The 13,362-nt window shown below is 35.4% G+C and overlaps 1 protein-coding gene across 4 annotated transcripts in view; it reads left to right on the top strand.

Annotated features, from left to right (window-relative positions):
- Window positions 1-13,362, top strand: part of cdi (serine/threonine kinase) — a 276,437-nt gene that overhangs the window by 163,086 nt on the left and 99,989 nt on the right. For all 4 annotated transcript variants that reach the window (XM_090415955.1, XM_090415954.1, XM_090415953.1 and 1 more), the window contains one exon: window positions 4,802-4,850. In XM_090415955.1, the coding sequence (XP_090272081.1) occupies window positions 4,802-4,850 (49 nt within the window). The remainder of the gene's footprint in view (window positions 1-4,801; window positions 4,851-13,362) is intronic.

Raw genomic sequence — 13,362 nt, 5'->3', positions numbered from 1 at the left:
CTCTTGGAACTTGTGTTTTAAGACTGTTATTAAACAGGCATGCCAGTGCTACTACCAATTCCCTGGAACATTCCCTTAAGACATGTGGTGATATGCCATCAAATCATATTATCCTATTAACATCAAGCTTATTTATTTCCTCATATACCTCCTGCTTAGGTCAAGAAAAAGATGGATTGATGATGTACAAAAGATCTAACAACTTTAAAAGTTAAAAATTGGAAGAATATTGCACAGAAAAGAAAAGAATGGCTAAAATTGTTTTGCAAGCTGAAACTCATAAAGAATTGTAAAGTTAGAAGAAACCTCTTGCTTGCTCACAATCAGGCCATCCTCTCCTATGTCCTCTACATAGGACATAGGAGAGGATGAGTTTTTCATAATTTCACTCTAATGAGGATGAAATACCCTTATTTCATCCTCATTAGGATGTTTTCTGCAGCAGTTACCATTCTACCATTTTCATCCATTAACATCATCTTGTCATATTATTTTTTCTTCTACTTGCCACATATATGAAAAACTCTCTGGGGTTTTTCTTTGCCCGATTTGCTCATTTCTGCTCATATCATAGTTTTGCTATTCTTACCAAGTCATCTTTCTGGCCTGCTCTTTATACTCCTCATTCAATTCATTGTTATCATTATTCATCTTGTGCTGCCTCCACAGTATCCTCTTCTTCCAAATTTCATGCTTAATCCCTTTATTCATCCATTTGATACCTACTTTATTCACTTTCACCTTCAGAATGTATTTGCACATCAATGTTATGTTCAGTTCCCACACAGCATTTACTTCTTTCCACTTAACACCCCCATTCCATGCTATGGCTCCAAGCTGTCTCATAAGCTTTCATAATCACCAGCCTTGTAATTCTACATATATCTTTTCCTCACAGAAGTCTTCATATGGCTGGTCACAACCTAGGTAATTGCTTCATGAATCACTCTCATCATCAACGGGTCCAATGCCCGTAAGTGTCTGATGCCATCTTGATATGATTCTTCCATTGCATTCTATTTCGTGCAAGATGACTCAGTTTGTGTATAGAGTTTCCACACTATTTGACAATGTAATCGCTCCATCCTCTGTTTGTCTTCCTTTTTTGTTCTTTCCTTCAATCATCCCAAACAGCAGCATTTTTATTTTCCTCTCATCATTCATTTTACATATATGGCGAAAGAGACGTAGTTTCCTTTTAATTATTTTCTAGATCAGGTTTTCTTTTAGTTGTATTCGTCTGTAGATTTCCTCATTGTTCACTTTCTGGATCCAGCTTATTCTCGAGATCTTTCTATAGCACTTCCTCTCAAATGCTGATATCCTCTTTTCAGATTCTCTCAGGAGTACCCAGGCCTCACATCCATAGAGCATGCTGCTGAAGATACAGGTTTCTACAATGTGCAGTTTAGTTTGCATCTTTATAGCTCGGCTCTTCCATATTTTGTCCATGGCTTTTAAAATAGTTGTTGCTCTGGCTATTCTAATTTTTATCTCTTTTTGGGGGTTCAAGTCATGCGTCATGTGGCATCCAAGATAGGTGAAGTGTTCCACATTTTCCAGTTGAAATCTGTCTATGGTAACTCTGTTCAGTAACTCGTGTTGTCCAAATATCATTGTTTTAGTTTTTTCAAAGTTGACATTTAGTCGATATCTTTTTCCTTCGTGTATAGTGTTTGCAATGTCCGTTCCAGCCTTGCTGAGGCTTCTTCAATCAGGACGATGTCATCTGCAAAGCAGAGGTAGTTTATTCTCATGCCATTTATTGAAATGCCTCCACCTTCTTCTTTAATCTTATCTAGTGTTCTTCCCAGATGTGTGATGAAGATGATTGGTGATATTGGGTCCCCTTGTCTTGTGCCTTGACTAGTGGCAAACCAGTCTCCAGTCACACCTGCTATCCTGATTTTTGCTTGTGCTTGGCTGTTTATATCTTTCAGCAAGCAGATCAATTTATTGTCCACACCATAGGGTTCCAAGACAGCCCATGTTATATTTTGGTCAATATTATCAAATGCTTTTTAGAAGTCCACAAAACAGCAGTTTATTTTTTTTGTTCTTTCTTTGAGCTTTCTCTGCTATTAGTATTAGTGTGAGTATTTTTGCACTGTACTTCGATCTTTTCGAAATCCGGCTTGCTCATCAGGAAGACGTGCCTCCATATGACCCTTCAGTGCATTTTCATCAGCACTTTGCCAAGATGACTCATTAATGCAATAGTTCTGTAATTGGTGCATTTAAGGACTGCCTTTCTTATGAAGAACAACCGAGACCGATTTTTTCCACTCTTCGGGGCATACTCTGATCTCCATATTTCATTACATAGTTTATGCATTTTTTTTACAACTGATTCTCCACCATATTTTAGCATCTCACTTATTATATTGTCATCTCCAGAACTCTTGTTGTTCTTGAGATGTTTTATAGCCTTATTCACTCCTCCAAGATGTCATTTCAAAGATCTCTGCTGGTGGAGAGATTGCTTTTAGTTCTTTGATTTAGTTCACTCTCACCAACTGGAGGGAAATGCGAAAACCCTTTTATAAAATACACAGAAGTATTCATTTTTATTCAGAAATAGATAAATTTCTACTATGTCTGTTGTTTTTAAAGACTAGAATAAGAATGTTCCTACACTGTCAAAAAAACTTTCCTCAACAGATGCTATTCTGCAAAAATAAGAAAAACAAGTCGCTTTTTTTATCACTAAATACAGTAAACAGACATTTAACACCTGTTTACTATATTTAGGGTAATTAGTGTAATTAGAGACAATTTGAACAACATACTTAATGGAAAAGCACTTCTCCCCTGCAGATTATACTGCATGCATGCGTCAGACACAATAACCAATCACAGCCACTAGGTGCTATTGTTTCAGTGCTCACTCTGTCTCGTCTTCTGGGTGGTTAAAACCACTGGAACACTAAGAATTTGACCCGCTGCACAAAGTGCTCAAAGGTGTATGTATTTGACTGCACTCCCTGACTATAAATGAGAGTGTGATGCAAAGTTTAAGTGTCAAAAAGTCTCTTCATGAAGGATTAGTATATTTTATTTAATTTTAGGAATCACATGATGCAAGGAAACAATTAGGGGAGTCTATAATGGAAATAAATGTAAAAATATAATATCACTGATATTGCTAGTCTGTGGATGTCCACTGCACACCTAGTACACCCAGAATATTTGCCCCTACTTGAATCCACTGAAGTTCATAGCCCTTGTGTGATTCTTCTTCATTAATCCATTCATTGAGCTAGTCACAAGCTGTGTTTCATGTGGCATGCAGAGGGGGATCAAGTGGGTATCAGACTTGGCAGCTCCCAGGGACCCTCGAGCTTTAAGGAGACCTTGAGCATCAACATTTCCAAGTGTAGAAATTATTTAAAAATTTTTTTTTTGATTATTCCTATTTCCAATTCATCAGGAGAAAGATCTTTCTCTGTCTTAAAAAAGGGTTAAAAAAACTGCCTGAGGTGTAATGTCAGAAGAAAGGTTAAACTGTATAGCACTATTGTATATAGAACAAGAAGTATTAAATATCATCTATATGTTGATGTTATTTAATTGATGATGAATAATTGATGAATGTCCTAGAGAAAAATAGAGGTAAAAATTTATTTAACTTTTTACTCAAACTTAAATATATTTATTTCTTTTTTTCTTAAAATATTTTATTATTTTGTTGTAATTTTAATTTTTATATATTTTATATCTGATATTATAAAGAAAAATTTATTGCAGTATTTTGAAATGAAAATATTAAATCACATGTGTGTATTTAATTTTTTGTTATAGTGAAGCCCTAGTTCTCTTTGTAGCATATACATATATATATCTTTATTTATATATCATCATCATCATCATCATCAAATTCCTGCCATGTACCCTCAAGGGGTGTACAGGATATGACAGTACTACATGAAAAAATAAAAAATGATGGTACAACATGACAAATTATATATATATATATATATATATATATATATATATATATATATATAAACACTTTTTTAGGGGCCCTGTAAATTTTACCAGGAGGAGCTCCCAGCCAGCTTAATCTGCAAATGGGTGCATAATGTGCACAGAAGACTACTTGGCGCAAGAGTTACAAGCAAATAACAAGCCTAGTCGGAACATTCACACTGAAAACATCAACAACAATTGATAACATTACATTTTTAAGCATATTGCTCTCTCTCAGGCTATATTTTTAATGGTATACACTGACACAGTTTCTGTAATCGAATAAGAACACGATAGTTAGTTGTGGTGTATCCTTACTTCAGATTTTATAATTGAGCAGTTCTTCTCTGTGGAAGAGGAATAGCATACCTATGTTGCAAAATTATGCAATCTATTGGATATCATGCTGGAAGGAGACCTCTTCCATCATGGTGGAGTCTCATAACTTTATGCAAGATTGTTTCTAGACAAATAAATTGGAAGCCATGGCTTCTTAGGTTAGAGATTTGACAGATTCTTTTTGGAGGTACATATAGTATAAAATGTTGGTGACTGAGTTGCACTGACAAATAATTTTTACTTTGGATTTTCTTTCACTGGGCATGTTGTAAAACACCTGGTGATTGATAAAGAACAGTCTTTATGTTTATGGGACAATGAGTTCATATGACATCTGTTGAATACTACTCAACTTCAGTGATTGAAAATCCATTAATATATCTCTGTTAATTTATGAAATACATCATTCTGTTATTGGTAGTAATTTTATAGCATGCTGTATATTAAGGATCTTTATAAAGACTTTAAAAAATTACAATTCATTTTATTTTAGGTTTATGGGAGTCTGTGTTCATGAAGGTCAATTACATGCCCTGACTGAGGTAAGCTAACTTTTTTGTAAAATGTCATAGAATATGGTTCTGCGCTAACTCCAAAATGCCCATATCATTATTGCAATATTAAACCATTTTTTACAGTTAAACAATATTAATTTTGTTGAAGTAATATTTTTCCTCATTATTGGTGTTCCTCTTTCATTGAGAAGGATTACATATAAAGGTGGTTTGGCCCATTTTGCTACCATATTTTCCACCCCCCCCTCTCTCTCTCTCTCTCTCGGCATTTTATTTTTGAAACACTTATATATTTTTTTACTCAAAGTAATTGAGTAAATATGTATAAAAATTAGAATTTTATTCCAACACGAAAGTTAAGTATCACTTCATGCTGAATTTTTTGGAGTAGAATAATTTCAATATTTTTACAAACTCTCTTTTTTCTTTTTAATAAGAATTTTAGTAGTGGGATGATTTCTTTAATCTCAATTTGAATAAATGATGAGATGTGAAATTTGAAGTAAAATTTTCACTTCAAATTTCAATTCCTATACAACAAACATAGCAATATGTTATTTATAAATATCTATATCTGTCATTTTATTATTTGTCTTCAGTGTCATCTTCAAGATTATGAACCTGTACTCATCCCTCCCCTCTGTGCACCTGTGAGAAGCTTGAAAATGTTCATTATAATAGATTTTTTTTTCCACTTTTGAGAATGTCCTAAATTCAAGGTTACAGGTTATCCTGACCCATTCACCTTGACTTGTATTCTCCATCATAAGAGCGCGCGCCCCCCCATATCTCAGTCAGTTATGATAGTAGCCTCTGTTTAGAAAAACCTGAATTTCAGTTCATCTAGGAATGAAGAAACCTTTATAAGGGCTTCTCATCTGAAGCTTAGTTATACATAGGTGACTGGATTTTTCCACCTGTGGGTTATTACTTTTTCATCTAGTAAAAATTGCAAATTGCCTGGAACATACATATCAAGTATAATAACACTGGCCTCATAACCTCAGTTATGGCCATGATACCAAACAACCCAACTTATCATGGTCGCATTTTGCTTTTTAATCCACAGGTAAAGGAGTAGAATAATTCTTTTTTTGTCCATGGAACCAACAGAATTTGTTACTCTGTTTAAAATATTCTGAACCTCTTTTATGGAAGAACCATCTGAGTATTCTTCATTACTACTTTTTGAAATGCATTCTCCCTGCTGTTCATGAAAAAATATTATTTCTTTTGTATATCAGTATTTTTCCAAGAGCAGTCAGAAAAGATGATGTCGTCCTGTAATTGAGAAAATTTCTGTCAAATGAGTATGCTAGGGCTTAGCATATGAGTATGCTTACTAAATGAAGAAAAAGTTTGCAACTTTGGACACATTATTATTATTACACCCCAAGGGAGTCAGGGACTCATCAAGGGAGGCCATACATCACCCACTCCAGCTGTCATACTTTCTCTTAAAATCATTCACACTAGATATACTCACTGCTTCAGCAGGCAAACTGTTCCACTCACTCACGGTTCTATGAGGAAAAAATCTAGCTCTTAACCCTTTCTTAACAACATACAAACCTAACTTCTGTGGATTCCCCCCCCCCCCAATCCTCTACCTTCTATACAGTGAAACATTTTATCAACCGATATCTTATTATGTCCTCTCATAAAATGTTTATAGACCTCCATCATATCACCTCTATTTGTTCTGTCTTCCAGGGTCTGCAGTCCACATGCTCCTAGTCTATCCTTGTAATCCGTGTGTAGAGGCTTATTGTTTTTGATGTTACATTAGTTTTTTTGTAATCCCTGAAGATGTCTCATTTACTGAGACGAAATATATAGGAAGTATTAAATTCTGTTTTAATCCTTTCTGAGTGCTGTATACAATCCATTAAGCCTCCAATATGATGTCCTCACAGCATTTAAGTCTACTCCTAAAGAAGTGGCGGTGCTTGATGTGATGTACCATGTCGAACGTGGTATCTGTCGCTTAGCGCCAGAGATAGCAAATGACATCAAGTCTGATGTTACCAACATCCTCGCCCAATCTCTGCCTACAAAAAGTAATTTATCATCTGCCCAACGCACTGCTCTCATGAAATTACGAAAAGAAAAAAGTATCGTCATCACCAGAGCAGATAAGGGTAATACCACTGAATACAATCGGAAAATGGTGATTATCCTCTGAGATTGCTCTACCCACACCCCACTAGAATACAACCCCACAAAAACATAAGTTAAAAAATTAAAAAATTTACTTAAAGTGTCTTCCTGGCCTTCGGAAAATGGAAAAAAAATCAAACCTTTCGTCCCCCCCCCCCAATATATGGTTTACCAAAAATCCATAAACCTAATTCCCCACTAAGACCTATAGTAGATGCCACTAACGCACCTTGCTACAAGCTGTCAAAACAGCTGACCAGCTCTCTGACCCCCCCCCCCCCTCACTGGACTTTCCACATCCTATATAAAAAACTCTACCCATTTTAAAACCCTCATAGAAAATCTAACCTTAAATAACACAGACATGTTAGTAAGCTTTGTCATCTCCTCATTGTTTACCAATATTCCCTTAATTGGTACGTTAACACTCTTAAAAAACGTTTTTCCGTCTGACATTTTAGATCTCTTTTCCTTTGCCATCGATTCTGCTTATTTTTCTTGGAAGAACAAAATCTACGAGCAGATAGAGGGAACTTCCATGGATTCCCCCCCCCTCTCACCCCCTCTTGCCAATTTTGATATGGAAGAATTTGAAAAACGAGCCATAGACTCAGCCCCTCTCAAACCTTCTGTCTGGCTAAGATATGTAGACAATGTGTTCTCTATTTGGCCTCATGGCCCAGACACATTAGACTCTTGCCTCAGTCACCTCAACAGCCTACATCCAAGAATCCAGTTTACAATGGAAAAGGAAAAGAACAATTGTTTACCCTTCCTAGACACCTTAGTTACACGCCTTCCCAACGGTACACTTTCCTTCACTGTATATAGAACCCCCCCCACACACACACACAGGCAGATACATTCACAAACTCTCCCACCACCACCCCGCTCAACAATATGGCATTATTAAAACTCTTACCAAAAGAGCCCAGAATCTTTGTTCCAGTGGAACTGCCCTTACAACTGAGCTTGACCACATACACAACACTTTCCTCTCCAAAGGCTACAATGATCACAGTATTAAAAAAATAATCAGGTCCTCCCCCTCTCCTCGGTCTTCTCTTCAGAAAGAGTTTAGAAATGCCGTCACCATACTCTACATCCGTGGCACATCCGAAAAAATAGCCAAGATTTTAAAAAAGTACAACCTACACACACAGCATTTAAGCCCCACCGTAAACTTGCTACCCTTATCTGCTCTACAAAAGATCAGCTCCCTCCTCTCTCAGTGCCTGGAGTCTATAAAGCCCTGTTCATGTAAACTGGCATACTTTGGACAGACAGGCAGATCAGCCACTATCCGCCTGGAGGAACATAAGTCATACATCCGCAAACACAACTGTGGTCATTCAGGCTTGGCTGACCATGTCTTGGATACAACCCACAGGATCTCATGGAAAAAACCACCATACTCCACCATAGCAAATTCAAAAAAGAGATACTAGTCTTAAAAAAATTAAAAATACGAGTCTTAGGAAGAAGATCTAACAATAGCAAATACCTGGTTTAAACTTCCACCCAGAAGACTGTACACTTGGAAATCGCCTCAAGATAACCAACATAATATTGTCAGAAATCAAATTGATTATATACTGATAAATAAAAGATTCCACAGTAGTATAAAGAGTGCAAAGACTTATCCTGGAGCAGATATCTCATCAGACCACAATCCCATAGTTGCAGAAGTACGTCTTAGATTAAAATCAGCTAAAAAATCACAAAAGAAGAAAAGAAAATTGATGTAGAAAAACTGAAAGACCCGAACATAAATAAAAGTGCCAAGACACAGCTTAACCTGCGATTACAACAGATTAACATAGAAGAAAATAAAAGTGTGGAATCTCTTTGGAATAGCTTAAAGAATGCCATCGTAACAACAAGTATTAAAGAAGTAGGTTATGTGAATAATATAAAACAACAGGAATGGATGACAGATGAGATTCTTTCTCTTATTGATACAAGAAGAATGTATAAAAACAAAGACCTAGCCAGGTATACAGAAACACATAACATCATCAAGAAAAAAATAAAAGAAGCCAAGGAAAATTGGATGAAAAATTTATGTACTGAAATTGAACTGCTTCAGAAACAACATGATAATTTCAATCTGTATAAGAAAATCAATGAAATTTCCGGAAAACTGAGGAAAAAGCAAATAGTGTCTCTAAGAGACGAAAATGGAAAAATAGTTCTAGAAGAAGAGAATAAGCACAGATTTGGATAAAATATGTAACAGAACTTTTCAATGATACTAGACAGAAGCCTATAAATATAAAAGATAACATTCAAGGACCAGCAATCATGAAATGCGAAATAGAGAATGCTATACAAACAAGTAAAACAGGAAAAGCCAGTGGACCAGATGGTGTGCAAACAGAATTTTTAAAATTAATCGAACCAGATAACATCAAACTTCTTGAAAAACTATTTAATAAAATATATGAAAGTGATGAATTTCCATCAGATTGGCTCAAATCTACATTTATCACTATCCCAAAGAAACCCAAAGCGAATTCCTGTGGTGACTTCAGACTTATTAGTCTAATGAGCCAAACATTAAAAATATTTTTGAAAGTAATTCAGAATCGCATTTATAGAAAAAGTGAAGAAACTCTAAGTGAAACACAATTCTGCTTTCGGAATGGTTTTGGTATAATAGAGAGGCCCTTTTCTGTACCCAAATATTGATACAAAAATGCATAGAAAAACAGAAATCTGTCTTTATGTGTTTCATAGATTTTGAAAAAGCATTCGACAAAGTCAGACACACCAACCTAATAGAAATCCTTCAACAAATAAGGCTAGACGAACAAGACATAAGACTAATAACAAATCTGTATTGGAATCAGTCAGCTACCGTTCAATTAGACAACATTACCACCAGTGATATTAACATCAAAAGAGGAGTGAGACAAGGATGTGTGCTCTCACCACTCCTGTTCAACATATATGCAGAGGTAATCTTTAAAAAAGCATTGGAAGAATGTCCAGAGGGAATCGCAATAAATGGAAAGATTGTTAACAACCTACGATATGCAGATGACACCGTGCTAATTGCAGATAACATTATGGATCTCCAAAAACTCGTTGACAGAGTATACATAGAAAGCCAAAGAATGGGAATAAATATAAACATCAACAAGACAAAATACATGATCATCAGCAAACATCCAGCCTCATCAATGAAACTGACACTCAATGGGAAAAATATTGATCAAGTGTCAAGATATAAATATCTTGGTTGCTGGCTTAATGAACGGTGGGATCCAGAAATAGATATAAAGACAAGGATTGAAGTTGCACGGCAGTCCTTCATGAAAATGAGAACACTATTCTGCAATAAAGACCTAAACATGGAAGTCAGATGCCGAATGCTGAAATGCTACGTATGGTCTGTTCTGCTCTATGGAGTTGAAACATGGACATTGAAGGCGACAACCATCAAGAAAATCGAAGCCTTTGAGATGTGGATATACAGAAGAATGCTAAAGTTATCATGGACAGGAAAAATTACCAATGAAGATGTCTTAAAATCCATTGGCAAAGCTAAACATCTTGTACAAATAATCAAGAAACGAAAAACATCATATCTTGGACACATCATGAGAAACAGCAAATACCAACTTCTACAAACTATTTTGGTAGGAAGAATTGATGGCAAAGGAACTAGAGGAAGAAAAAGAATATCATGGTTTGACAACATCAAGACGTGGACAGGAAAGAGCAGTGCACAACTGCTCAGATTAGCACAAGAGCGCAGTTTGTTTGCCAAGATGGTCGCTGACCTTCGATAGAAGATAGCACAATAAGAAGAAGTCTTAGAATCAACAGCAGCTCTCAGGAATCAACCAAATCTCAACAAATATGGTTGCATTAGGCTTCCTAAGATTTGGGAAACGCTTATCACCAGAGGTCCCACTTTACATTCCAGGCCACCTACAACCGCCCTTAGAGGGCACTCCACCTAGATAGGACTTTAGTGTCACCCACGTGGTTGGGCTTAATATTGTGTGCTATTTGTTTTTGATGTTACATTAGTTTTTTTGTAATCCCTGAAGATGTCTCATTTACTGAGACGAAATATATAGGAAGTATTAAATTCTGTTTTAATCCTTTCTGAGTGCTGTATACAATCCATTAAGTCTCCAGTATGCTATCCTTGTAATCTACATCCCATAATCCCAATATCATTATTGTAACCCTTCTTTGCAGCCTTTCCACAGTTTCTTTATCCCTTTGGAATCCAGGAGACCAAATCTGTACATATTAGTCCAGGTGCAGTTGTATGAAGGCCTTGCAAAGAGGCAAAATGCCTTCCATATCCTTACAAACAAAAATGTCAATGTTTGTTTCAACATTGCAATTATCCTCTGAATTGCATTTGCAATTTTTGTTATGTGACCTTGGAATTTCAGTTTGCTATCCACCATAACTCCAAGATCACTAGCTTTGTCATTTATTCCAAGCATAATTCAACCAATGTAATATGCTGTTGGATATGACATTATATTATACTGCATAACTTTATACTTACTGACATTTGAATTGATAGCCATTATCATTTGCCCACACTTCTAGCCTATTGAAATCGTCCTGAAGATGCTATGTATCAGTAGCATCTCTGATTGCCCTGCTTATCTCTGCATCATCAGCAAACAACTGATGTTCTCTTGTCATCCCCTTTCCAATATCATTAATGTACAGATTAAACAACAGTGGTCCAAGGACTGATCCCTGTAGTACACCACTGGTCAGGCACCTTAAATCTGGCAGATTTGCATCTCCCATATATCACTTTTTGTTACATGTCTGTCAGCCACCCACTTATCCAAGCTGATAGTTTATATTCCAATACCATTTTCTGTGGTTTATGCAACAGCTTTTCATGTGGTATCCTATCGAATGCAAAGCCCTACAGTATCATAGTGTATCCATTCCCTTGATTCATCTCTCCAGTAACATTATTATAAAATATGAGAAAATTGCTCTGACATGACTTCCCTTTAGTAAACTTATGTTATTGCTTTCAAAGTACATCTTGTATGTCCACCCATTTCTATATGTGGGTTCTTACCAACTTCTCTAATTACAATGTGTTTATGAATTAAGAGATGAAATAGCAATCTTCTTGGAAGAGGAAAATCACAAAGAAGCAGAGAAGTTTAGAGACCACTTATTTGTGATGAAATTGAACTACTTGGTGGACATATTTGAGAAACTAAATATATTAAACCTGCAACTCCAAGAAAATACACAAAATACACTTAGAGATGAGTGACAAAGTTAATGCTTTTTATAAAAAAAACTAGTTATGGAACAAAAAAGGTAAAGCAACAAAAATTAGAAATGTGTGCAAATGTGGTTGAATTTATCAAAACCTATAAGGCAGAAGAGCAACACATCAAAGTTTTATTTGCAACTATTGAAAATCATTTAACATTGTTGACAAAGAATTTTAGAAACTGTGTTATAACCAGTGATAACATAATGGCAACGTACAAGTGAGTTAGAAACCCATTTCAAATTACCCCTGATGATTTCTCAATTGAAGAAGAGGAACAATTTATGGTCTTCACGTCAAGCGACGAAATCAAAAGACAATTTGCATATAAATCACTGTTTGGATTTTAGGCTAGTGTTGATGATGAATTTTCTGCACTAAAGTCAACAGCTTTTCATGCACTGTTGCCATTTCCAACATCTTATCTTTGTGAAATCTGGTTTTTTGCAGTGGCTGCCTTAAAAACAAAATATAGATCTCAGTTAAATATTGAAGAACTAAAGTGTCAATTTCCAAGGTATCACCATCATATGAAAAGCTTTGCTCTGCAACACAGTGCCATGGAAGCCATTAATTTTTAGATTCATTGTTATTGTTTAGTTTTAATTAGTTTCTCAGTATAATTTGCAATATTGATATGTTCCCGTAAGCATAACTAGTTTATTCAATACAGTGGATTTTATTATTTTATTTTCAGAGTGTATTTTATGTTTTTGTTTTTATATTGTTTTTGTGTCAATAAATAGTTTCATTGAATGCTTTTGTTTCAGTAAAGTAGTTTTTCCTTTGATTTCCACTTTTTTTGCTTTCTTCGTGCCCCCCCCCCCAAAAAAAGGGGGCATGCCCCATATTTTGAGAGTCACTGCTTTACCGTATTCCACACTGTTATCCTTATTTTGATGCTGCTCTCTTGTTCTGCTTGGTTTTAATGCCATTTTTTAAAAACAGTCCTAATTTAACACTAAATCTTAAGATATTAACAAATATACTGAATGCAATAAAAATAGTAAAAACCACAATAATATAGTAAAAATTGCTAACTAATCTAAAAGATGCTCAATAAATAAATTTAAAAAAAAATCACCTATTTTAAAG

This window comes from Typopeltis vanoorti, chromosome 3, assembly GCF_054136105.1.
Source record: "Typopeltis vanoorti isolate ZY-2024b chromosome 3, IOZ_Tvanoo_1.0, whole genome shotgun sequence".
Taxonomy (NCBI): Eukaryota; Metazoa; Arthropoda; class Arachnida; order Uropygi; family Thelyphonidae; genus Typopeltis; species Typopeltis vanoorti.
This window is presented reverse-complemented; position numbering and strand designations above follow the sequence as displayed.